The sequence below is a fragment of the Haliaeetus leucocephalus genome, unplaced genomic scaffold, assembly GCF_000737465.1.
Source record: "Haliaeetus leucocephalus isolate CR32 unplaced genomic scaffold, Haliaeetus_leucocephalus-4.0 Scaffold880, whole genome shotgun sequence".
In the NCBI taxonomy this organism is placed as follows: domain Eukaryota; kingdom Metazoa; phylum Chordata; class Aves; order Accipitriformes; family Accipitridae; genus Haliaeetus; species Haliaeetus leucocephalus.
Genome location: NW_010973316.1, coordinates 3,052,464 through 3,075,463, shown reverse-complemented (window position 1 = coordinate 3,075,463; position 23,000 = coordinate 3,052,464). Strand labels below are relative to the sequence as shown.

The window sequence follows — 23,000 nt, the reverse complement described above, 5'->3', positions numbered from 1 at the left end:
AGTCACCAGAAGGATGAAAAACTATGTGGGGTGGTACCAGCTACTGATCCATTACTAGCAGTATTATTGCCTGCCACCCACTGCAGAGAACGAGAAAGCAACTTCAGGGATATAGGACAGTTTGCCACGATTAGCCTCTGTGGAGCGATGCTGGATTTATACCAGCTGAGGATGGGGACAAGCTCTGGGGTCCCAAGTGCCTTAATCCAGAGCATGCCACTCCAACAGCGAGGAAATCAAACTGATTCTGGATATATTGTTTTTCTTCCTCAGGAGCTGCACATATATATTAAGGCATTCAAGATAAATGAAACATGACACGGATGTTAGAGGACAAAAACTTGTGCAGCCAAACAATAGATTTCTGTAAATAATCAAGCTACTCCTTCTCTTCGACATCTCCCTCCACATTTATTTTTTTTTAGCTCCAGATGCAGCTTGTTCCGAGGGGCAAGGGAGAGCAAGAGCTGCTCAATTAAAACGCGCAGCTGGTCAAAGAAGCAGAAATCACAGCAGAAGAACTAACTAGCACCTTAGTGATGTACGGGCTACGGTGCGCTCCCAGTGCCATCATGTGGTGAAACGTGGTTAACACAACGGGTATCCGAAGCAGAAAAGCCGGCCAACATACAGCCAATAACTCAGCAAGGAGTTGCCCAAGCTCGTAAACCACGAAGGGAAAGCTCAAGTCAGCAAGAGCTGGAACTGAAATACAGCCCAGCGCTTTAATTTACCGCTATTTTTCCTGCTTAGTTTTATATGGTCATTTTTTCTTGGAGAAAGAAGATTTATATTTAAAAATGTCTGGAATGTTTGAAAGAGCAGTACAAAAGCAACACATACTGCATGATCACAGCAAGGCAGAAAAGCTTAAAAATCAATTGGCCAAGCAGAAAAAAATGCACTGTATTTGACCCTCAGGTGTTGTAAGTCAGGACAAGTCCTGTGTTTGAAGGCTAACTCTGTCCTAGGACAAGGCTTTTGGCATTTCTTACCTGTTCATTTCCTTCAGGATCTTCTCCATGTTCACAATGTTGCGCATCTTATACAGGAACCATTTGTCAATGGCTGTGAGTTTGTGAATGACATCCACGGGGACTTTGCTATCCAAGGCCTGCCAAAAATAGGACAGCACCAAAAAGCCCATTTAATACATGCTTTGCTAACACACATTTAAGTCTACAAATTGGTAGCAGCAACTATATAGTATAAAGACATAAAAGTACTGTAGACTATGCTGGGTAAATCACAGGTTCATCTACCCTGGGATCCTGTCTCCCACAGCAACAGAAAATGTGCCCCTCAAGCAGTGTGGGGAGGCACCAGCCACTTCTGCACATGCTTTGCTATCAAAAACTGGTTTCTGTTTGAGCAAGAAAGAGATAATTTGCTTTTCACAGAGCGAGCAGCCAACCTTAAACTGATGGCAACAAGGCTTGGCAGCCACGGAGTAAGTGCCTTAACTACCAACATCAAGGCATATTCAGCCTGTGGTGCCGACTCCTCCACCTGCACCCCTCACCACTCAAGTTGCCTAAATCTCAGAGCCACTGCTGATCTCCTAGCTGCAAATGTTAAACAGCAAGGTCCAGCTTCTCAGTTGTGGAGGAACTTTTTGCTTTGGAGCATAAGTTTTGATTTACCCTTGACATATAAGGTAGAATCAAAATATATGGCCTTGAAATACCCCTGAAGTAAAGGAACGTCCAGTACTGGGTGATACACTGCTGCTACAGCATAATTCAGGCCTCTGTGTCTGTATTCCCAAGTTGATGGCAAGATCATTCACATTCCCCTGCATTATCTTGCTGGACTTATTTTTTTATTTTATTTTTATCAAGCTATTTGCAACCATGGGGTTTACCCCACACTTATTTCTCAAATGATGGTCTTTTACAGGACACTGCAGTATTCAAAAAAAATCTCACAGGAATATGGTAGAGAGCTCCCAATATGATTTTATTGGGGACCAGTTGTACCTTCTATCACTGATATTTCTTGGGACTCACAAGTGGTGTACAGTTACAACTCTCCTGATAAAACAACTGTAGTCAACGATAATACCAGCGCAATATCAGCTGAAGTAATTAGGTTCATTAATTTGTTACCATGCTTAACTGTTTTCTTGCAGGGCAGCATCCCTGGAAAAAAGCCAGAGCAATGCCACTGAAGAAAACTCCAGCTTTGGCCCACTCCACCCTGTCATTATTCCTCTGAGTTATCAAGCTGCGCACACATCGTTGTACTGTCACCATATGCTTCAGCACTGTGGCATGGAGACTACGCCAGCTGAGAGAAATGCACAAATCACTTCGGTGCTGTGCTCCAAGAAGACACCACCTGACAAGGGATGGGTCACAGCTCTCTCACCAAACACTGCAAAATATTGACACCACCGTCTACCTTTTCTAAAGGATTTCCAGGCAGCTTCTCTGGGTCTCCCTCTCACAATTATTCTCTTGTCTTGAGAGGTAATAAGCTGCTGACAGGAATATCCTGCTTTGCTCACAAGCACTGGTTAAAATCTGTAGTGCATATTTTGTTCCTTTAGAGTAACCAGTCACTTACACACCAAACCTTCAGCTAGCACTTGGCCCCCAACAGCCACTGCTCTTCCAAACGCCTGCAAAGAGAAGCCTGGGGCCATCACAGCAGTCCCTGAGCACTGGCAATAACAAGGCTGGGCTTGTCACACATTTCTGGGTACAACAGTGGTATGAGGCAACTAGTAAGAACTCCCTCCCATCCTGATTTCTTAGTGCTTGCAGGGTGAGGTCACACTGCCACATTAGTTGGGATGTGAGCAGGTCTTTCTTCTGCCCAACTGTTTTCCCAAACCACATGCAGACTTGCATGTCTTGTCCCTGAGCTACACATACTAGGGATCTTCAAGGGAAACTAAAAAAACAAATGCCTTCTCCTCCTTAATCAGAAGAGGGGCAGAGAAAATAAATCATCTTCATCCCTCTATGATGTCTGGAGACTGCGAGAGAAGAATGAGTTTGCAGAAAGTTCTTGCTCCCAAATCAGCACACTACAGGGCAGAAAAATCCCTGTAGGATTTGATCAGGGGCCCTGGACAGCACTCTGATTTACTCTATTCAAACCTACATGGAGTACAGCCTAAACACACTGTGGAAGAGAGGGGAGGGAGCCGCAGCAGGATGGAGTGACTTTAGAGCCCTGCTCACCTTCAAGAGTGTCCCATCCAGTAGACATTGGCCCCACCCTGGGAAGCTAAGCTGTTTATTAGGACTGCCTTCACACCATGAGTCAAGGCATAGACCCGGTCTCCAGTCAAAGGAACAGAGGGTGGTCAACTGCCAGTACTGTCTCTAGGGCTGGCAGCTTTGTTCCTTCAGTCCCATCCCTGCTTCTCATCAAAGGAATAATTCCACTGCCTGTAGACAGGAACACAAGTGCAAACTAACACATCTGTAGTGTGGACAACTAGGAGACCAGGGCCCTGGCGTGAAACAGAGCGTGGATCAAATCCACAGCATAAGTATTCTGAGGCCACATGTATACAACCTTAAGAGGACCCAGAAAAGGTCTGATACAAACTGAGCAGCCCTGGTCATCAGGCAGTTACATCCTCTTAGCACTTGGCCACTCTGGCCAAGGAACAAGTCTCCTCTATTTCAGCCTCTCTCCTAGTGCCTTCTTTTAGATTAAAAAGTCCCATTCCCTTTCACCTGAACAGTTACTGTTTTCATCATCAACAGACAAAGGAGAGAGGAAAAATTAAAAAACCTTGGAGAGTTCACTTAGTGGGGAGAAGACATAAAACAAAGCTCCATCCTGTTCCAAACAAAGCTGATGGCTAACTGGGACTAATGTCAGCAAGCAAGAAAGGGATTTCCAGGCAGGCAGCCCCAGCTGCCAGCCATACCTCTTACTGATATTGCTTGCCTCAGTTATTAACAGGGATGAAGTAGTGCACTGCGTCAGGCAGAGGCAGCTCTTTGTAGGGAGGGATTAAGACTTTGATCTTGCTTTTTTCCACAGCTCCCAGTGAAAATGCCACCAGCTGTGAACGCCCAGACTGTTCAGTGGGACCCAAATTCACCTTCATCTCCCTAGATCCCCTGTGTTAACATGGAGCTAAGATTAACCTATCATAAAAGCACTCTGAGCCACTCAGAGACACAAGAAGAAAGATTTTTCTCTCAGTCACAAGAAAAAGCTGAGACAAGCTAAAAACAAGGCAGAGCTGCTGAAGGATGTTCTGCACTTATGAAGACATGCATTTCCCCAGCCTGAAAAGCGAGGTCAACAGCTGGACATGCCACACATTTATAGAACACCTTGTGCTTTTCGATCAGGCCATTGATAAGAGGAACAGCTATGTGAAAACCTTTTTACAAATACAGCTCAACCTCACCTCCCCACACTCATATGGAGGATGTAATTGAGATGTTGTCTACACATGAGCACAAAGGGCTTAAAGACTCCACCACAAAAAGTCAGGCGCACAAAAATAGTAACGCGGCATTCCCTGCCAGGAAGGCTTGCAATCTTAAAAAATAAAAACAGGTAAGTATGAGCTATAAAAGACAGCTGTCCCCTCCTCTTCATAGAGGGTATGGACAGAGGGACAAATTAACTGCAGCAAAACCAAAATGTGAAATTGCACCTGCCTTCTAAAGTAACTAACCCTACATTTGCACAGGCAAACACTGGGGAGTTGAAGGAAGAAATAATTTCACACCCTAGCTCCTCTTACAATAACAGCCCCTGTTACCCAGCCACCCTGTAAGATGAAGTGATATGCTTCGTGTGACAGGAGAGGGGTTAAAAGAATGCTAAGGGAAGCTGACCCTTTTTTTCAAAGAACTAGGAATTTCCTGCACGCTAAATTTAACATAGTTTTAATTTTTTTAAGTTTCAAGCCCATATCACTGCAACAATTGCAAAAAGACAGGTACTGTTACAAATCGCAGATTGCCATTATTTATCACTCTGTTTAAGTTCTCAAAAGGATCTTCGTTTTTCCTTCCTCCTTTCCTATAAATTAATGGTAAGCTTCAGAACTGGCCAACTTTGACACATTAGCCAATACTTAGTAACCAATTATGTTATAGGAACAAGCAAAGGAAAGTGATTCAGGTCTTCACCAACACTCAGCTACAAACAGACGTGCCAGGACACAGGAATGCACCTACTGCTAAATACAATGACAATTGGCTAAGATTGTACCAAAGGGCAAACACATTACCTGAATACAGAAGATGCAGGAAAAATTAAAGTCATATACCCAGGCAGGTATTACATTCTGCAGAGGAAATTACATGCAATAGACAATATATATACTTCAACAACAAGGATCCCCCAAAAGGTGGTCCCAGTGTGCTTGACAGAGGGAAGCAAGGAGGTTAAGAATACTGAACCTCTGTCACCTCACTTCATGAAATCTGGTACGTGTAATTCAAGGGACATAGGTCAAGGGCTCTCTATCTTTTGTTACCTTGGCTATTGCATATATCCGCGTGCTGGATGGCTCAGAGAGTTCCTTCTGGAGATCTACAATATCTGGCCAGGCTTTATTCATAGGAAGATGTGAAGTGAAGCCATCTACAGAGGGGTGACACATTCTCAGGGCCTTTTGGAAACTCTCTTCAAAAGTGCGTCCAATAGCCATGACCTGTAACAGACAACACTTTCATCTTAGCTGTGTTCAGCTGCTGTCCCACTATCCCCTGAATAACAATGAAGACAAAAAACTTTTATTTAAACTACGAAGATAGACATACAGGAAGATTGCAACCTTTGGAACTACTCCCTAAGATAGTCCTGCTGGCTTTAAGACAGGTACCGCTAACTGCGCCTTGGGACTCCCACTTCTAGGCCTCACTTTGCCAGTATTATCAACAGGAAGTTTCAGACAAGTGACCTGTCTGCTTTTGTCTCCCTATCTGTAAAATACAGGAAGCTGCTGCTCTCCTCTATAAACTGCTTTGAAGCACTTATTAGAGGGACGCATTATGCAGCAGCATGGGTGTAGTAATATAAAAGGATATTTCTGTTAGTGATAGAAACTCACAGTGGGAATTTTAAAGTTCAGAAGAGATCTGCTCCTCTTCTTTTAAATTTCATTCAATAGCGACTCTCCCCTGTGAGGGCTCCCTTAAAGGATTACACTTCCTTGGCATAGCAGCACTGGGGTTTCCCTCCTTCAATCTTGACATCACATCTAATAAGAAAACAAGCCTTTCTCATTGGAAACCTGTGAGGTCAAATTTTTATTTCCCAGTGAAGTAAAACCCTAATAGCATAAAATACACAATCTTGGAAAATGTCAAAAGAAAAAAATAACTTTGTTTTCTCTTTTCTCACAGCTACAGGCCCACTGCCCAGCACAACAGAGCTCAGGAAAAATGAGGCCAGGCCAGACTGTTCAATTAATAAAAATGCTGTAAATGCTGCAATCTTGGCTTCAAGTTCAGGCCTAGGAAGACGACTGTGCCATACGTAATAGAGACAAGAGGCAAGAAGCTCTTTACTTCAAAGACACCCTCTCCTAGTCACAGGTCCTTGACACTAAACTTTTTGCTGCAAACCGCGTCTTAACTATCTTCATCCCTGCTTCAGTTCACCCACCAGCAGTCATAGACCTGCACAGTTTTAGCATTGATTCTTCCTGTATCTCCTCCTTTCCTTTACAGAGCATCCTGCCTTAAGAAGGACAGTGGGTTCGTGCACTTCTGCTTTTGTGATATATGACCACTGGACGCTATGGATACTTCGGATACTTCCTCCCACAAATGTTTATGGCCAGAAAGTGTTTACAGCTGATGGTGCACATTTAGGATCCCCAGCTCTACAGAACAGCCCAAAAACCTCTAAGCAGAGAGACTTAATATCAGTAGGCATCAAGTCACTAAAAAAACCAAAACACCTCATTGCCATTGAAAGCCAAAACTGCCACGGGAAAAATCAAGTTTTAATTACTCCTTCCAGTTGTGATAAAGGCTTGTCTTCTGAGCAAGGTAGAATTGATCTTAGGAAAGTCTCATGTGTCAAAATAATTTAATCAAATAGCTACTAGAAAAACATTACATAAAAAGCAGCTCCAAAACCACACAACTAATTATTTTGCTTTGTAGCGGATATGTAATTAACTAATTAGGCGGGTAAATTACCCATTTCTCTCCTCTTAAAACATGTCTGAAAATGCTGTTAGTGTCCCCGACACCTTAAAACCAGGGTTTAAAAGTCACACTGTCATGGTCCAGATATAATAGTTATTAAAATCACTAGGAGAAGTCAAAATTGTAGAGGAAGATTACAGGTTGTATTGGAATTTCAAGAGCAGAAATAGACTGAGATTTGGCTTACGGTTTTAACAGAGAGATAACTGCGGGAACAACTGAGAGCTGTGCCTCATCAGCGTCATTGAAAATCTTAACAGACTACAACTCTTGAAGTTATACTCTAATTACCCACCTCTACATAACCCCACACAAAAAAAATGACTGAGAGTCCTGTAGTGAGTGATAAGAACAAAGTCAACCTCAGGTGATCCAAATTGGTTTCTTTCCTTAGGAGTCAAACCATTTATGAGTCCACACTGTGATATCCAAGATTACACAGTCCTAATTAATTTCAATTAACTATGGTACTGGATAAAAATAATCTGAGCTGAATAAATATCTTCAAAAGCCATTAGGTCCCTGAAGATAGCTTCTAAGGGTATCCAAGAAAAATCACTTTCCCAAGTCGTGGAATGGAAGGGAAGGAGACGGTCTTGCACTCACCTCTCCCACGCTCTTCATGCAGCTTCCAATGCGATTGGACGTATGCTGAAAACGGTCCAAATCCCATAGGGGTATCTTGGTAACAACATAATCCAAGCTGGGCTCAAAGCAGGCAGAAGTTTTTCCTGTCACCACGTTCTTGATTTCTGGCAACGGTATCCCCAAGGCAATTTTGGCAGCAATGAATGCTAATGGGTATCTGCCACAGAGGAGAAGTAGAGAATAGTAGAGTGGGAAGTACTTTGCTTTTGCTAATCTCAGGAGTGGAACAAATTAAACAGCTGTGAAGTGATTTTTTTCCCTCCTCAACACAATGGAAGGTTACCGTGCTCAAGCATAGCAGGGCCTGTCCAGCTTCCTAACTTAACACATTATTTACCTACCTATATCTGGAACTTGTTTTATTATGTGCAAAGACACCATTTTCAGTATTTCACACCCACAGTGAGACTACATAATGAGTGTTTTGCTGCAAGTCCGTCAGCCAAAAAGAAAACAATCAAACACCCACTGTCCAACATCATGGCTTACCTCCAGTGTGCTATGGCACTTCAACAACCACAAGAGTTGTTGAGAACTGCAAATCAGAAATTAATTTGTGACAACAGCATCTGCAAAGTGCAATTAAGCAACCAATTTTTAAACAGCCTGCTATGACGATCCTTATCTTGATTAGTTTATGATTAGCCAACAAAGCAAAGGCAGCTTAGCAGTACCATTTACATCAATCTGACAGACAGCTCACTAATGACTGTGTCCGCTGGGTCCCAGAGATGATTTGCAGCCAACATTATAGGTACAGTGGATATGCTTTGTAAGGACAGCCATCAGGCTCCCCACACACCTCCTGGGACTTTTTTCCATTTGTAGTATCAGCATCCGCAGGCTGGTATGGACCTGGAGGGCTCACTAACCCCTTCCTCCATTTCCCAGCAGGACTGACTCTCCAAGGGTCTATCCTAGTAGAAGCTGACAAGAACTGTTCTTAGAAGCTTCCCATGCAGAAATCTGTGCTTTACTGAACAGACCACTCCAGAGTTCTCCGTAGCAGTCAATTTCTGTCTTTCGTGCCACAAATTAAGACTGCAACGCCTTGTCTTAACTGAATGGCGAGCAGATGCAGGAAATTTTCTTCTTTGCAGCTGTCGCTTACATTTTTAAATAGTACACTGATCAAAGACCCTTATCATAATTCTTTCTTTCTCGTCTTCTCCCCTCATTTTTCTTTTTTCATTTGTTTGTTCTGTAGTTTAAAATAATTATTAAAATAATCTTACCCTGTTGCCTTGGAGGCTAAAGCTGAACTTCTCGAGAGCCTGGCATTAACTTCAATGATGTAGTACTCCAGGGAAGTTGGATGCAGAGCAAACTGGATATTACACTCTCCCACAATACCCAAATGTCGGACAACTTTGATGGCACGATCCCTCAGCATCTGAAATTCCTCATTAGTGAGTGTCTGGATTGGAGCCACTACAACAGAATCTCCTGTTCGTCACAAGGTAGAACAGAAGAAAAATGAGAAGCAGCTCAGTGGCAGTGAATTCTAGCCACAAAGGTTACTATCTTTGCTAACCCATTGCTAATAATGAAGTTACCACAGGCGTTTAAACCTGTGGATCCGCAGTTGATGAAAAGCACAGAGAGTTAGAAGCTCAGAGTTGGAGAGGCCAGGCAATCTTACAGAAAACGGAATCATAGGGTAGGTTTGTAGAGCCCACTTCATCAATCACAAAACAATGTCAATAATAGCAAGCATTTCCAGTGAGCTGCCCTGTGCCCAAGCCTACCTGTGTGGACTCCCATAGCATCAATGTTTTCCATATTGCAGACAGCAATACAGTTATCAGCAGCATCTCTCACAACCTCATACTCTATCTCCTTCCAGCCAACAACTGACTTTTCCACCAGAATTTGGTTAGTCATTGCAAATGCCTGGGAGTACATTAGGGAAAATGAACAGAAAAAGAAAAGCTTTTTAGAACATGGTCCTTATTTAAGATTTATGTGTCTTATCTCCAGACATCCCAGACAAACATGAAAAATTGAAAGATGAAGACAAGCGAAGTTCATAGCACCAATAACAAGCACTTTATATTTGTCTTTAAAAAAAATTGCATTAGCTTTATTTGAAAGGCACAGAAAATATTTTTGTGATGAAGAAAGGCAGGGCATGTGAGCTTCCAATGGCATATAAATAACAAATAGGAATACTAAAAAAAAAAAAACTCTTTCAATCATGCAACAGACATATACATCTATTTGTGTATGTGGGCAGCCCCACGGACTTCAATAGGAGAACTCTGCAGAAAGTTAAATGACTGCATTGTGGGTGCCACCAAACACTATTAATAGCATTAATAATGCCACTTATCATTGGCTAACTAACCAGAAGCAAGATTCATGATTTAGCCTTACACTAATCTTGAAAGCACTCAGCACAAGACATAAAAAAGAAAAATATAGTTTGCTGGTAAATGAGCATGACATAAGTAAATAAATGCCTCAATATTAGCACATAAAAAACATTAATCAATTCTCGCTTAAAATCCTAGAAAGTAATGCGCACATTATCAGTCCATCCTTTAGTAAAGCTTCTTCTTTTAATGCTGCCTATGAATCGGTCTTCAGTCTCGTCCACTCTGTAGTTAGCTCAAGCTGTTATTCCAATGCCTCTCTTAGCTCAGTAGCCAAACTTGCCCCCCAAAAAATTGAGGAATAGTGCTTCACGCACAGTCTGAACAGGCACTGAATTTGTGATGTAGCAGGAATACCTAACCACACTTGTAAAACAATCTACGCTGCTCTTGTGTTTCTGGCTAGTGTCTTCTCTCACGCAAAATGAGGAGACTCATGAGACTTGAACTCGGGGCAGATTACTTGAACTAGCTGTGCTACTAGGTATTCAGTTATCTGAATCATGCAGAATCTGAAAAATCCTACAATGATATTTGTAACTGAAAGGAACAAAGTTTATGCTGGGCTGTGGAAATGATCATACAAAGCTGAGCTAATTCAAAAAGATCCAAATTGGTTTTCAGTGTAAATTTTGAAATATTGATACCAAACTGGGAGATACTGTTGAGACTTTTGAGCGACAAGAGGCTTTGGAGTGGGCTCTAGATTGATTGGGGCATTGGGCTATGGTAAATGGGATGAAATTTAACAAGTCAAAGTGCTGGATTCTGCACCTAGGACAGAGTAATGTAAGGCATAAGCATAAATTGGGAGACAATCCTGGAGAGCAGTCCTGCAGAAAGGGATCTGGGGTGATGGTCGACAGCAAGCTCAATGTGAGTCAGCAGTGTGTGCCCTATGAGCCAAGAGGGCAAACCGCATCCTGGGGGGCATTAAGCACAGCATAACCAGCCAGTCAACCAAGGTGATTATTGGCGCGGCTTCATCTGTGTGCACTTTGGGGCCCCACAATTTAAGAAGGATATAAGCTCCATATGATTGCATCCAGAAGAGGCAATAAAGGGTGCTGAAAGGGCTGGAAGGAATGACCTATGAGGAGTGGCTAAGGATTTCGGGCTTGTCTTGTGTGGAGTAAAGGAGGATGAGGGGCGACCTCATTGCGCTCTGCAGCGTCCTGAGGAGGAGACGTGGAGAAGGAGGTGCTGATCTCTTCTCCCTAGTATACAGTGATGAGACGCGTGGAAATGGTTCAAAGCTGTATCGGGAGGTTTAGACTGGACATTAGGAGCATTTCTTTACTGAAAGGGTGGTCAAACACTGGAACACGCTTCCTAGAAAGCTGGTCGATGCCCCATGCTTGTCAGGGTTTAAGAGGCATTTGGACAATGCCCTTAACACCTTACTTTTTTACTTTTGGTCAGCCCTGAATTCCTCGAGCAGTTGGAATATATGATTATTGCAGGTCCCTTCCAAATGAAATAGTCTATTCTATTCTACTCCTTTCAATATGCTCTTTTAGTATAATTTTTTTAGAAAATTAAAACATTTACTCAGAAAGTAAAACAGAATCAGACTTCTGGTACAAAAAAAGGGAAGTTTCAGGAAGACAGAATTTACTGAAAATATAAACTGCCTCTCCGAAAAATCTTACAGATAATACAATGTTTATAAAGAGCAGCTGTTTTACAGATTGCAAAGAAAAAGAAGATGTTTAAAACCAAACACCAAGAAATGCTGATTAAAACAGGGTTTTCCTACTGAATAATATTTTTATATAAAGCTTTCAAGACTGGACTCCCAGGGTTTTTGTGTTAATTTCTGCGTTCTCTAAACACAGAAGTGTTTCCAACCTCAGCCATCGGTCCATAAGGTGGGTTACTGCACTTACTGCCTCCCTGCCTCCTTCTGCAATCTGTCAGTCCTGTCCACTGATTCTCTCTGCAGCTGACAATGCCTTAGTGTTTGTTCAGCACTAAGTACTCTAGACCAAAAGCATGACAGTAGTCTGCAGGAACACACAAATGTCATTTTCACATACAGTTCTTACTAGCATCAGCATTATTTCTTTGTGGAGATACATGAAAGATTAAGCGGTTCAGCAAATCAAAAAAAGCCAAAAACACGAATTTTAGACACTAACTCATAGAGATTTATTTCCTCAAATTCTGCGTTTTTCCAAGGAAAAAAGCATTTGTTTTCACCATTATCTGTTCATTTTTCAGAGCTAATTTATAAAAAAACTCCCAGATTTCCTAAAGAAAAAGAGCTGGCTCTTGATTCTCTACATGGGCTCCTGACCTAGCAAAAATACTCTCTTTAGACACAGATCTTCTGTCCCTGATACTACATTATCACTCAGGATTTTGAATGTTTCAACTTCCCTGACATCTTTCATGTGCCATTTACTCCTGAAAGTAGGTGAATATAGTCTACTGTGTATCTTTTCAGGCCAAAATACTTGCTACACTTATGACTTGCTTTTCATTAATTTAACAAATCTGTGATTTAACGATTTTCATTACACGAGTCAGCACGAATTATGAAAAGAAGGCATCAGAAGGATAACATTTTACAGATAAGATGAAAGGTAGGGTATGTACAATTCCAGTGTCTGTGACTTTTAGAAGAATATCTAAGAAAATCAGATGTTCAGTTGTATTCCCAGAGCTTGCAATTGCACACGTACCTTTGTACCAAGGTCCAGCAAACTTTCCTTATCAGGACATATGGCTGACCCCAGCCCACCAAGTGCATAAGCAGAACGTATCATGACTGGGTAGCTAATCTTTTCAGCTGCCTTCAGAGCATCTTCAATCTTAAAGGAGAGAGCAATACATTTCAGAGATATGACAACAATTAAGATTAATAAAGTTTTGATGTTTGGTTACATGGTTAACTGGAAATGCCACCAGTAAGATGCTAAGCTGCCTGAAGATAAAATGAAAATAAAACTTGGCTTTGTAACATTGCTTTTTTCTGCCAAAAAGAGCAGAAAAGTGGAACATAGACTCGAAGAGATGACTTCTGTTATTTGTGGACTTAATTTTTGACTTTCCACAGACAACATCTTTATTTGGTCTGTCTTCAGAGAGTTCAGCATTAAATAAGCCATCCATCAGACATCTTGGTTTAAGACCTGTTGATGTCCGCCAAGCTCAAACAGGCCTTCCCCATGAACCATTTTTTTCGTTTTCATACTCAGGTCCTCAAGAATGCTTTCTGTACCAATGATTTGGAGGACTTGAAATCCTAACAGCCATTGACAGGTTATATATTTTCATGCTGCAGCACAGAAGTTACCCGAACCTAATTTACTTTTCTTGACAATGGGTAAATTAGCTTAGACTTTCCAAGTGCTTAATTGCATTTTCACTCATTTTAAATCCTGGTGAACCAGTGTCAATCACAGTGGAGTGCTAGTGAAAGCGTACGAACTACAGTATCCACAGTTGTATTCAGTTTCACTCAACAAAACTAGAAAAATTCTTTTTCTTAGCTCAAAAGTAGGCTACAGGAACAGTATAATCACATCATCAGAATAATCTGATTTACCGATTCCGCTGCAAAGCTAGGAGCAATCTTTTCATTTAGCTCAGTCAGTTTATCGGAAAAAAGCTTTCTATCTTCTGTAGCCATGATGGATTCAACTGATGTACCTAGGACCTTCACACCATACTCCTGCAGTACTCCTTTCTTGAAGAGTTCCACTCCTGCAGAGTAAACAAAGTCGCAGTTTTGAGGAATGATGGTAGACGAAGTAAAAGTATTCAAAACTTCATCTGGCTAGGTGGCAACTTCTCTGGCCTCATCTGCACAAGTAAAGCCCGCTGAACACTTGTTAAAAAAACCATGAGTTTGCCTGCAAGGCAAGGCTCCTGTATCGTACTCACCACAATTGAGAGCAGTCTGGCCACCCATGCCCAGAATTAATCCATCGGGACGCTCTTCCTTTATGACCTCTATGACAAACTGTGGAGTGATGGGTAGGAAGTAGACAGCATCAGCCTTCTTCAAGCCAGTCTCATTGGTCTGCACTGAAGCAATATTGGGATTCATGAGGACAATTTTCACATTTTCTTCCTGAAAAAAGAAAAATCTGCATTAAAACGAGGCATATGTGGAAAAAGAGCTAACACCAGCAGCAAGGAGAGATGGGTTCAACATCCTATTTACCAACAGCAGAAAGTAAAAAGCCTGGTATCGCATAACGGCTTTCTGCTCTCTTGTACCAGGCTGAGCTAATGCCAATTCTTTGCGTTCATGCCTCTGCCTGTCAGTGAATCTTGTGGGAATGGAGATTCCTGCCTGATTCAGAAATTTCCTTTATATTGTTTAACAAGTATAGCAGATACATGGGGAGAAGGGAACAAACTCAGCATAGCCATGTCCGTCTTCTGTTGGAACTCAGACTAAAAGTGACAAACCTAAAAAAATTTAATCAAAAAAATCCAATGTTTTCTTGAGAAGCAGTAGTTCTTTCATCATGGCTATCCAGATAGTTCTCAGATTTTTGTACAGACTAGTAACAGTAAAAGAATACTTTTTGCTTTGACCGTTCCATAAAGATACTTTAATTTTCCTGGTGTTATGCCTTCAAAAATCTTGTCCCATAACTTTTGTATTTGATATTACACATACTAAAAGAGAAACTCTGCCTCTATATGCAACAACAAAGCTGTGCTGAAACTTCACACTAGTGTTTCCTCTAGAATGGCTGAGCAATTGAGATCTATAGGAATAATAACGTTAATCTCTTTATACCAATGGGAGTTTTGCCACAGGGAAAAATTCACAACAGTTTGCTCAGTGAAAGAAATGTCTGAGTCAGAGCTGGGAAGATCAACTCTCCTCACTCTTGACATACTAGTGCGTAATGAGGAACACAATCAAGCTTAGCAAAGCTATTAATTATGAGACCAGAACGTGGCCAAGCTTAAAAAAACTCGATGTTAACCACAAGCAGATAAAGAACAAAGTAGCACTGCTTTGTTGAAAAGGTGGACTGGGAAGTGTAAAGGCTGTGGCCTCATTTTTACGGGAACCTATTCTAATCTCTATCATGGTCTAGTAAGGTAACAAATCTCCACAAACAAACCATTTGCAAACAATGCTAATTTTAGATTGAAAAATACATTTTAAGACAAAGATTTGCTATATGGAAGCACAGAGGTTAAGTAAAAAAATGACAATTCTTTTTAAAAATCAGGAACTCTGATGATCCTACAAAACCAGTAAAAAGAAATAGGAAGAAGACTTGTAGACTGTCAGGCATCCCTCAAGCAAATGCTACAGAAGTATTGCCGGGACAAGTATAGAAATTGCTATTTGCCCCAATTCACGATAAGCATGAAAAAGCCATAGAGTTTTTCTGTGTTTGTTTAAAATTTGTGACTGCTTAACTGATTGGTTTGGGGGAACAAATATATAGCTCCCCTGGAGCGGTGGGATTCTCACTCAGAGCTACGATTGCTCAGTTCAGATATTGCATCACTTTTCTTCTCCTTAACATCCTGTCTTAAAGACTGGCTGTAATCCCCATTAAAGAGTTGGATTTTTTTTTACTGAAACACACTTTCCTTAGAAATTTGTGGAACAGAGATACTATGAATTTACAGAAATGACACCAAACTAGTTTGTTTTCATGGTGGTCCTCAGAGAAAAGGGTAGATCTTCGACCAAAACTCTTTTCTAATAAATGTCTTCAGAAAGTCATAGCTAGAATTCTGTTGCAATGAATAGGGGAAGGAAAGGTACATTACTTTCTAATAAGCTGGAGTATCTGTACGTACCAGTCCTTAATTTCCTAGTCATCTGGGGTTAAGTCACATTACTCAACCGACAAATTCACTAACAAAAATGGCTAAATTGCTCTACAGTCATTTATTCTCACCAGCTTCCATGGCCACAGTTCCATAATCAGTTAGATGTGAGAAGGCAAAATAAATTATATGAGCTTAGTATTTTCAGAGTATCTGCTCACCTTCATGGCTTTCACAGCCTGGGATCCAGAGTAATCAAATTCCCCTGCCTGACCAATCGACAGACCGCCAGATCCTAGAATGAGAACTTTGGAGACCTAGAAGTATCAAAGAGCATTAAAAAATTCTGTCTTATTATAGTGGATGGTGAAATTAACAGAGACCATGCAGCAGTGAATAGTCTCAATTACAAAAGGTAAGTTCTATGAAGAGAAGAAAAGCCACCTCCAAAAGCACTGTAGTTTTACTTCTAAGAGAATTTCTACTAGAATTCTCCCATATATCTCTGGTTAGAGAAGCACGTCGTTTATCCATTGTGCATACAGTATATGTGTGGTAATTGTATCATGTGCTTATTAGACCACCGTGCCACACTTTGGCTGTCCACAAAGTCCAGCTGCCTTCCAAGAGAGCAAAAATGTATGAAATTGAGCTCACAGTAGTAATTTCATACTTATTTGCTAAGCAACAGAGCATGAACATTACGCTGCTGGCACAAAATGTCATGGCCAGATTATCACAGGGCACCTCATATACTGCTATGAGAGTACCTTTCCTGGGACAACTACATAGAGAAATGCGTGAAACATCAGGTCTTAATACCGTCTCAAAGATAAGGGAGTTAGTTATTAAACACACAACAGATGCCTGATGACTACGAGACAGGCAGCAGACAGGCCTTTTGTAAGAGAACCCTCCTTTGACTTCTGTGGTTAGCTTTTGTGCCATTTCGTACTATGGGTTCAGTAGGAATTCCTAGCCTCACCGACAGGCATGAATAACAAGTATCTGTACACTGACCTCCGTTCTGGAAGCTGTCACTCCAGCCTTGGGTAGGACCGAAGATATGGCAATGCCTTTCCCTCTCTTAACCAGTGAAATAAATGAATCAAAGAGGAACTAGGAAAAATAAATACATTTACTTAATAGCCAAACTGTAATTAAATACATACCAAGAGAAGAAAGAAAAACCCAAGCCATTTGTAAGCTCTGTTCTGCTGCCTTCAGAAGGTATATTTACACTGTCAGAGGTGAGGGGATCATCTGAAATTTACTTAAAAACTTAGACATAGCTGACAAGGCTGCATTCAAGAAAGTGAGGACATATCAGGAAGAAACCACATATCAATCACATCTGTATGCTCTGCTTGTATGTGGCTGGCAGTGTAACAAAAGAACATGTGTTAAAAGCCCTTATACAATACCTCTGTGTCCCTTGGCCCAGGATTTGCATCTGGATAAAACTGTGCTGTGAAAATCGGTCTGGTCTCGTGCATAATTCCCTGTAGGAATAAAAACGATTGCCTTAGACTACTCTTTGCAAGCAAGAGAAAAGAAAGCCACAGCTAATACCTGTAAGCACCGAAGGCCAAAGGACTGGCATGTTTCTAGGGGCTGCCAAATTGACACCCATTTCATTTCTAGTCTTCAAAAAATGTCTTATCTGAGGAGTGATTTAGCCCCTTTCTCTTCTGCTAACACTGCAGTGCCTCTATAACCCACTGAGTTTTGTGTGGACAAGAACCTAAAACAGCAAACACTACTAGGCACTTAAGAAAGTAGATACGACAGTCTCCCTCCAGAGGTAATCCTGCACCAGGCAGAGAAGAAAAACATACATCGCAATAAAAGATCAGCTTGGACAAGGCTGTTACGGAAAGCAATGGTTTTCCGTCCTGCTCTTGTTGGTTCTGTCACAGCAGAAATGGATTAAGATAAAGCTCTTGATTTCTATAACTCACTTGAAATGCTGACACATGGCCTTGCACATGATCTCTCCTCTGTGTTGTTTTCAGGGCGCTGATGACATGTGACCACTGCTCTGGACAAACAGTAGACATGAAGGGCTCCAAGTTTGGAGCTAGTACTTGTAATTTTAGTCGGAACCAGGAAAAACAGACTTATTTGCATGGCCTCATAGCACCAACCAGCATGGTTCACTGGGAGACTATCCTATGGCTGTCATTGCTCATGGCTCCCAATTCCAGAAGGAGGTAGAGCAGTCCCTTAAGAGGAAAGCCATCCAAAAATATTTCTGATACAACCTGCTTCCATTGGAATAGACAAAGGAGTCCCAACAGCTTGTGTAGAGCAACAGTGCCATCCAGAGCTGTAAGATAAGAAGCTGGGATAGGAGAGGGATGACAGATGAGCTGCTGACCACAACTGTTCCATTAAGGTATGAGTTTCTGCCGTCAAAGTGAAGAATGGCACCAATCTGTCACATTTTCCCTGAATGCTCAGGTTACTTGAACATACAAATATCTTTTAAAAATATTCACTCCATGGCTTCTCGGTATTTGGAAACCTATGTTGGTCCTGTCCAGATGTGATGGGCCAGGTCAGTCACAAGAAATTTTTTTATTTTTTCAAAGAGAGGAATGCAACACACTGTACATAAGAGCCTATCCAACACTCTACCTGTTTGTATATCCTACGCTGAAACAACATTGCGCCTTTTCCGTTTCTATCTATGAAGGTTTAGGAGACTGATGCTGCTTTGGATCGTTTAGCTCACATAGAAGAATATCATGCTTCTATGTCGAGGAGACGCTTGTCCAACTTTATCACCTACTTCATGCAAAAGCATGATTACACTAATCTCCAGTCTTCAGCTAAAGCAAACATGAAAAGCCTGAGGAAGAACGGGTTCAGTTTTTTTAACACAGGTAATTTCAAAAATTGAGCCCAAGAGCTGTAGGTTTTTCTATTAATATCTTGGTTGGTAAATTTTTTCTCTATTTCGATAAATCTGTAAGGATAAAAAAAACAGCAACTAACAAGCAAAACTTGTTCTATAAACATCAAGACTGTTCAATCTGCCAGATGAGATGTGCGGCATTTATAGAAAAGAAAGGACAGTCATATTCCTGTGGGAGACCTTGTTTTTGAAAATACCTCCTTTCAATGATTTTTTCCGATAAATAACAAGACTTCACTGACTTGCACAACACTGGGCCTAACGGAGATTTCAGATTCGCAATTACAAAGCCTGAGCTATGTCTCATAGTCTGACTTTTTCAAAACTGAGCAATGGGACATTGTTTTCCTTCCTATGCTTTTCCCTGTTCAGCTGTGAACCTCCAGGATCCAGGCATTTTTAATTCCCCCGTGGATGTCAATTGATATCAGATATCTACCTTAGATCCTGTAACTTGTTGTCTGGAGGCAACTGCCTCTCCCCTAATGACTTTAGTCTTTGGAATTGTGTTTACAATAACAGACTAAACTAGACTGCAATAATTTTCTTTTTCTGTGCTGGGCAACATAGAACCAACTCAACAAAACAGTGACACAGGCTAACACAACTGCTGCACAAGCCCTAGGACAATGGTAACTGAGTGAGCACCACTACTAAGGAAATCTTAGAAGTTATAAGGCAGCTCTTCAAGGGAAAAATAGTAAGGTCACTGTTGCTATCCTAGTATGGTAAATGCCTCACGCGCGCCTTCTGGCCTGTAAGGCAGGGACCTTAAAATATATGATCAAATAGTCAAGTTTAGCCCTGATAACTAATTTTAATCTGACAGCAAGCTTCCAGCAGGTAAAATAAAGCGAGAACAGTCTTCTTTTAGTAGAGGTTGCTATGTGCAGGTATCTGGAGAGCATGAACTCACCTCATTCGTTTGATCGTTGGCATTCACAAAGAGTGGTTTCCAGCCAGGTGGGAGGGTAGAGCTGTCGATGGCATAACCATGGTTCTGAGCAGTGATGACAGCCTGTCCATTCACTGTATTCAGGACAGGCTGATTCTGTCCTCTGAAAGAGAAAGGATCAAAGAACAGACGACGGAAGTGCCAGATGTGTTCAAATGCCACAGTTAGAAGAGTTGATAACTGTGGGATTATACGCAGTACGACACTAGCTGTTCAGCACTGTCAGCCAATCGCAGAATGATAAATCCTAGGAGAAACTTTACTGCCTTTCAGTTTGTTGGGATCAATTACATCAAATAATATCAAAAAAACCATCGAAAAAGTAATGCATGACATGACAGTGCAAATTGCAGGCAAGGAAAATGGCTGGAATGAATAAGTAATATCACTGACACGTTAGCTCCTATCAAGGCAGTTCAGAAGAAAACCACTGTTGCTCGGTGGACTTTTGCAATGCCGAGCTGGTCTACCTGGGCCTTGGAAAGCAGAAGAGCTGCCGCACCTGTTCGCTATCTGCATCTTGTAGGAAGTAGCTCCAGCTGCTATTCCAGTGATCAGATTCCCCATGCCAATGCCAAACAAAGGCTCTGGGCGATTGGTTTCCAGGACCTAAAATGAAAAGTTTTTCAGAGAGATCTCTGTTCAGCAGTTCCAGCATAAAGTTTACTAGTTCCCTCACAGCAGGCACACAGACTTAGGAAAAAAAGCTGAATGCAAGTGTGGCAACGGCTACAAAGGAAAGTTTACTCCTCTGTTTCAGAGGGAAACCTGAGAGCACAAGTTGATATCTTGGTCTACTCTAGGGAAATAAGCAATGACACTCTGCACTACAGCCATTACAGCAACATTATTTCAAATAGGAGTACTGTGATGTCAGGGCTATTCTTTCATAAGGTCACAGAGCTCCGAAAGGAGCACAGGATACTTTAAGGCTTAAGGTAATCATGTTTAGCACATATTGTTCACCAAGGTCTGTATAGCTTTATTGTAACTGCTGGGCTGGAGAAAACTCCCAGTGATCAAGATGAGCAATATCCTAGGCAGTGGATACGACTGAAAGACTTCTGGTCATAACATCTTAGTACAACGAAGTGTTTAGATTTCAGGCACTTGAAAAAAGGCAAATATACAAGGATAATCAGTCTATGGCTATTATGCTGTACCTTTCTGACATTCTGAATCACCTCCTGGGCCTTCATGGGATCCCCTGGACCTCCGGAAATTATGAGCCCGTCATACTCCATGCTGGTGAAATCATAGTCCCATGGAACCAAATGCACTTCTGCACCTCGCTAGGAAAAAGGGAACAAGAAATGCGAGGAGAAGGGGAAGAAATGAATTTGTGGCAGGAGGTTAGTCCCATGTTCTCATGTGTCAGAGGCTGAGTTCGGATTTCAATCATCCCTTTGCCAGGAAAAATATTGAGGCTTCTCTCCACAATCTGACCAGACTATTTTCACAAAATTTTTGTCTGAAATTCACTAATGAGATCAAACCTTACAAAGGAATGCAAAATAAGTGTGTATGGAGACATATAAAATATAGTCACTTTTACGTTGATGCATTCATCCCTTCAAACGTCCACTTAGAATAAAATATGGAAACAGGGAAATCCTGTACAACTAGAGAATGGGAGGACATGGCCTTCGTTCCTCCTGTGTGGCCAGAGAAGCGAGGACTGCTACAACATTCTACTAACAACCTGAAAAGTTTTTCACACACATAACTCAGAATGGAGGAACCTCAGGAGGTCATCTGGTCCTATCCCTGCTCAAAAGCTAGGGTAATTTCAATTTTAGGACAGGTTGCTGAGGGCATCGGTCACTTCAGTTTTTAATATCTTTAAGGGTCGACATGTGACAACTTCTTTGGGCCTGTTTCAGCCATTCATCACCCTCATTGAAAATTCCCACCCCCTCTTTCTTTTTACAGTATTGGACTGACCTTCCCTGGTTGTTCTTCACAGAAGCTGTGCCTTGTCGTATTAAATCGTACCTCCTAGGAATTGTTCTCGTGGCTGATAGGCTGCTGTATAGGTCCTCTCCCTAATCTATTCAATATAGTGTACCAAGTTCAGAAAACACCTCCCAGTCCATAAAAATAATCCTAAAAATTGTACCTCATTTTAGTAGGACAACTGCTACTAGAATAGATGTGCCCAGGTGGAAGTAAGGCTAGTGAGTATAGGCGAGGCTCTTCCCAAAGCAGACCAAGAGATTAAGGACAGAAAGCACTGACCTACCTTTACTAGCAGACGGATAACATTGTTCTTCAACCCACAGTCGACAGCTACAACTTTAATTGGATTCCCTCTGCCATAAACTTTAATTTCCTATAAAAAGTCAGACCATGCTGTAAGTGACAAATCATCCCCTGCCCCAAAACAACAGAATACCTTTTCACCAACATCTCTAGAAGTACTGCAGACATTAGCATTTCCGTCATTTTTCTGTGATAGTAGAAGTTATAATGGTCTTTTATATACTGTTGATTACAGCAGTAACAGCAATTCCTAAGAAATCACTTATTTCCATACCTAATGAAAAGGTTTTTTTTGTGTTTCACTTCTTTAGCGGAGAAGCAGCAAGTAGTTCTCACAGATTATTGCAGCCCAAGAGAGATTTTTTCAGCTAAAGTCATCCTGCTGATGCCAGTGGAACAAGCTACGTCACACTAGCTACAGATCCATCACATTAAACACCAACCTGGCATAGCACAGTCCTATGAGTGACATCTAGTTTATCAGAGCAGGACAGACCAGGCCAAGCACGTCACTGAGCATGATCTATGTTCATGTGGACCTGAGAGTTTTACATACCAGAAAACACTTTTCTTCCAGCTGCTCTTCCTTAACTCATTCCACAAAGTAAATTCTCACCAGTTTCAAATCTGGGCTGTTATGCTTTGTACACCCACTTAGCTACTGAGCACAACTAGCATGGAAGACAGCGATATCAAACCACTCTCTGTTATACGGCTTTTATGCTGCAACATGCAAACATATTGACAGGCAGCACAGACGTATGGACAGCTTCTTTCTGAAGCCTGCTGATTTATTTTACTTCTTATATTACAGCAGTTAGCACCAGGCTGGGATGTTATTAATCAATAAGAAAGTAAGGCAGCCTTCTTCTTTCTGAAAACGAAGTGTGTGCATAACCTCAGTTATTCTCAGCTTCTGAAATTTATGA

The 23,000-nt window shown here is 41.5% G+C and overlaps 1 protein-coding gene across 1 annotated transcript in view; it reads right to left on the bottom strand.

Annotated features, from left to right (window-relative positions):
• The window catches only part of CPS1 (carbamoyl-phosphate synthase 1, mitochondrial), a 91,640-nt gene that overhangs the window by 49,483 nt on the left and 19,157 nt on the right, over positions 1 to 23,000 (bottom strand). The window contains exons 7-21 of the mRNA XM_010583265.1: positions 22,052 to 22,141; positions 20,973 to 21,101; positions 20,312 to 20,418; positions 19,771 to 19,912; positions 17,359 to 17,436; positions 16,955 to 17,053; positions 16,156 to 16,251; positions 14,066 to 14,255; positions 13,728 to 13,885; positions 12,862 to 12,990; positions 9,548 to 9,692; positions 9,035 to 9,245; positions 7,758 to 7,956; positions 5,468 to 5,644; positions 996 to 1,114 (exon numbers count right to left, since the gene is read on the bottom strand). Of these exons, the coding sequence (XP_010581567.1) occupies positions 996 to 1,114; positions 5,468 to 5,644; positions 7,758 to 7,956; positions 9,035 to 9,245; positions 9,548 to 9,692; positions 12,862 to 12,990; positions 13,728 to 13,885; positions 14,066 to 14,255; positions 16,156 to 16,251; positions 16,955 to 17,053; positions 17,359 to 17,436; positions 19,771 to 19,912; positions 20,312 to 20,418; positions 20,973 to 21,101; positions 22,052 to 22,141 (2,069 nt within the window). The remainder of the gene's footprint in view (positions 1 to 995; positions 1,115 to 5,467; positions 5,645 to 7,757; positions 7,957 to 9,034; positions 9,246 to 9,547; positions 9,693 to 12,861; positions 12,991 to 13,727; positions 13,886 to 14,065; positions 14,256 to 16,155; positions 16,252 to 16,954; positions 17,054 to 17,358; positions 17,437 to 19,770; positions 19,913 to 20,311; positions 20,419 to 20,972; positions 21,102 to 22,051; positions 22,142 to 23,000) is intronic.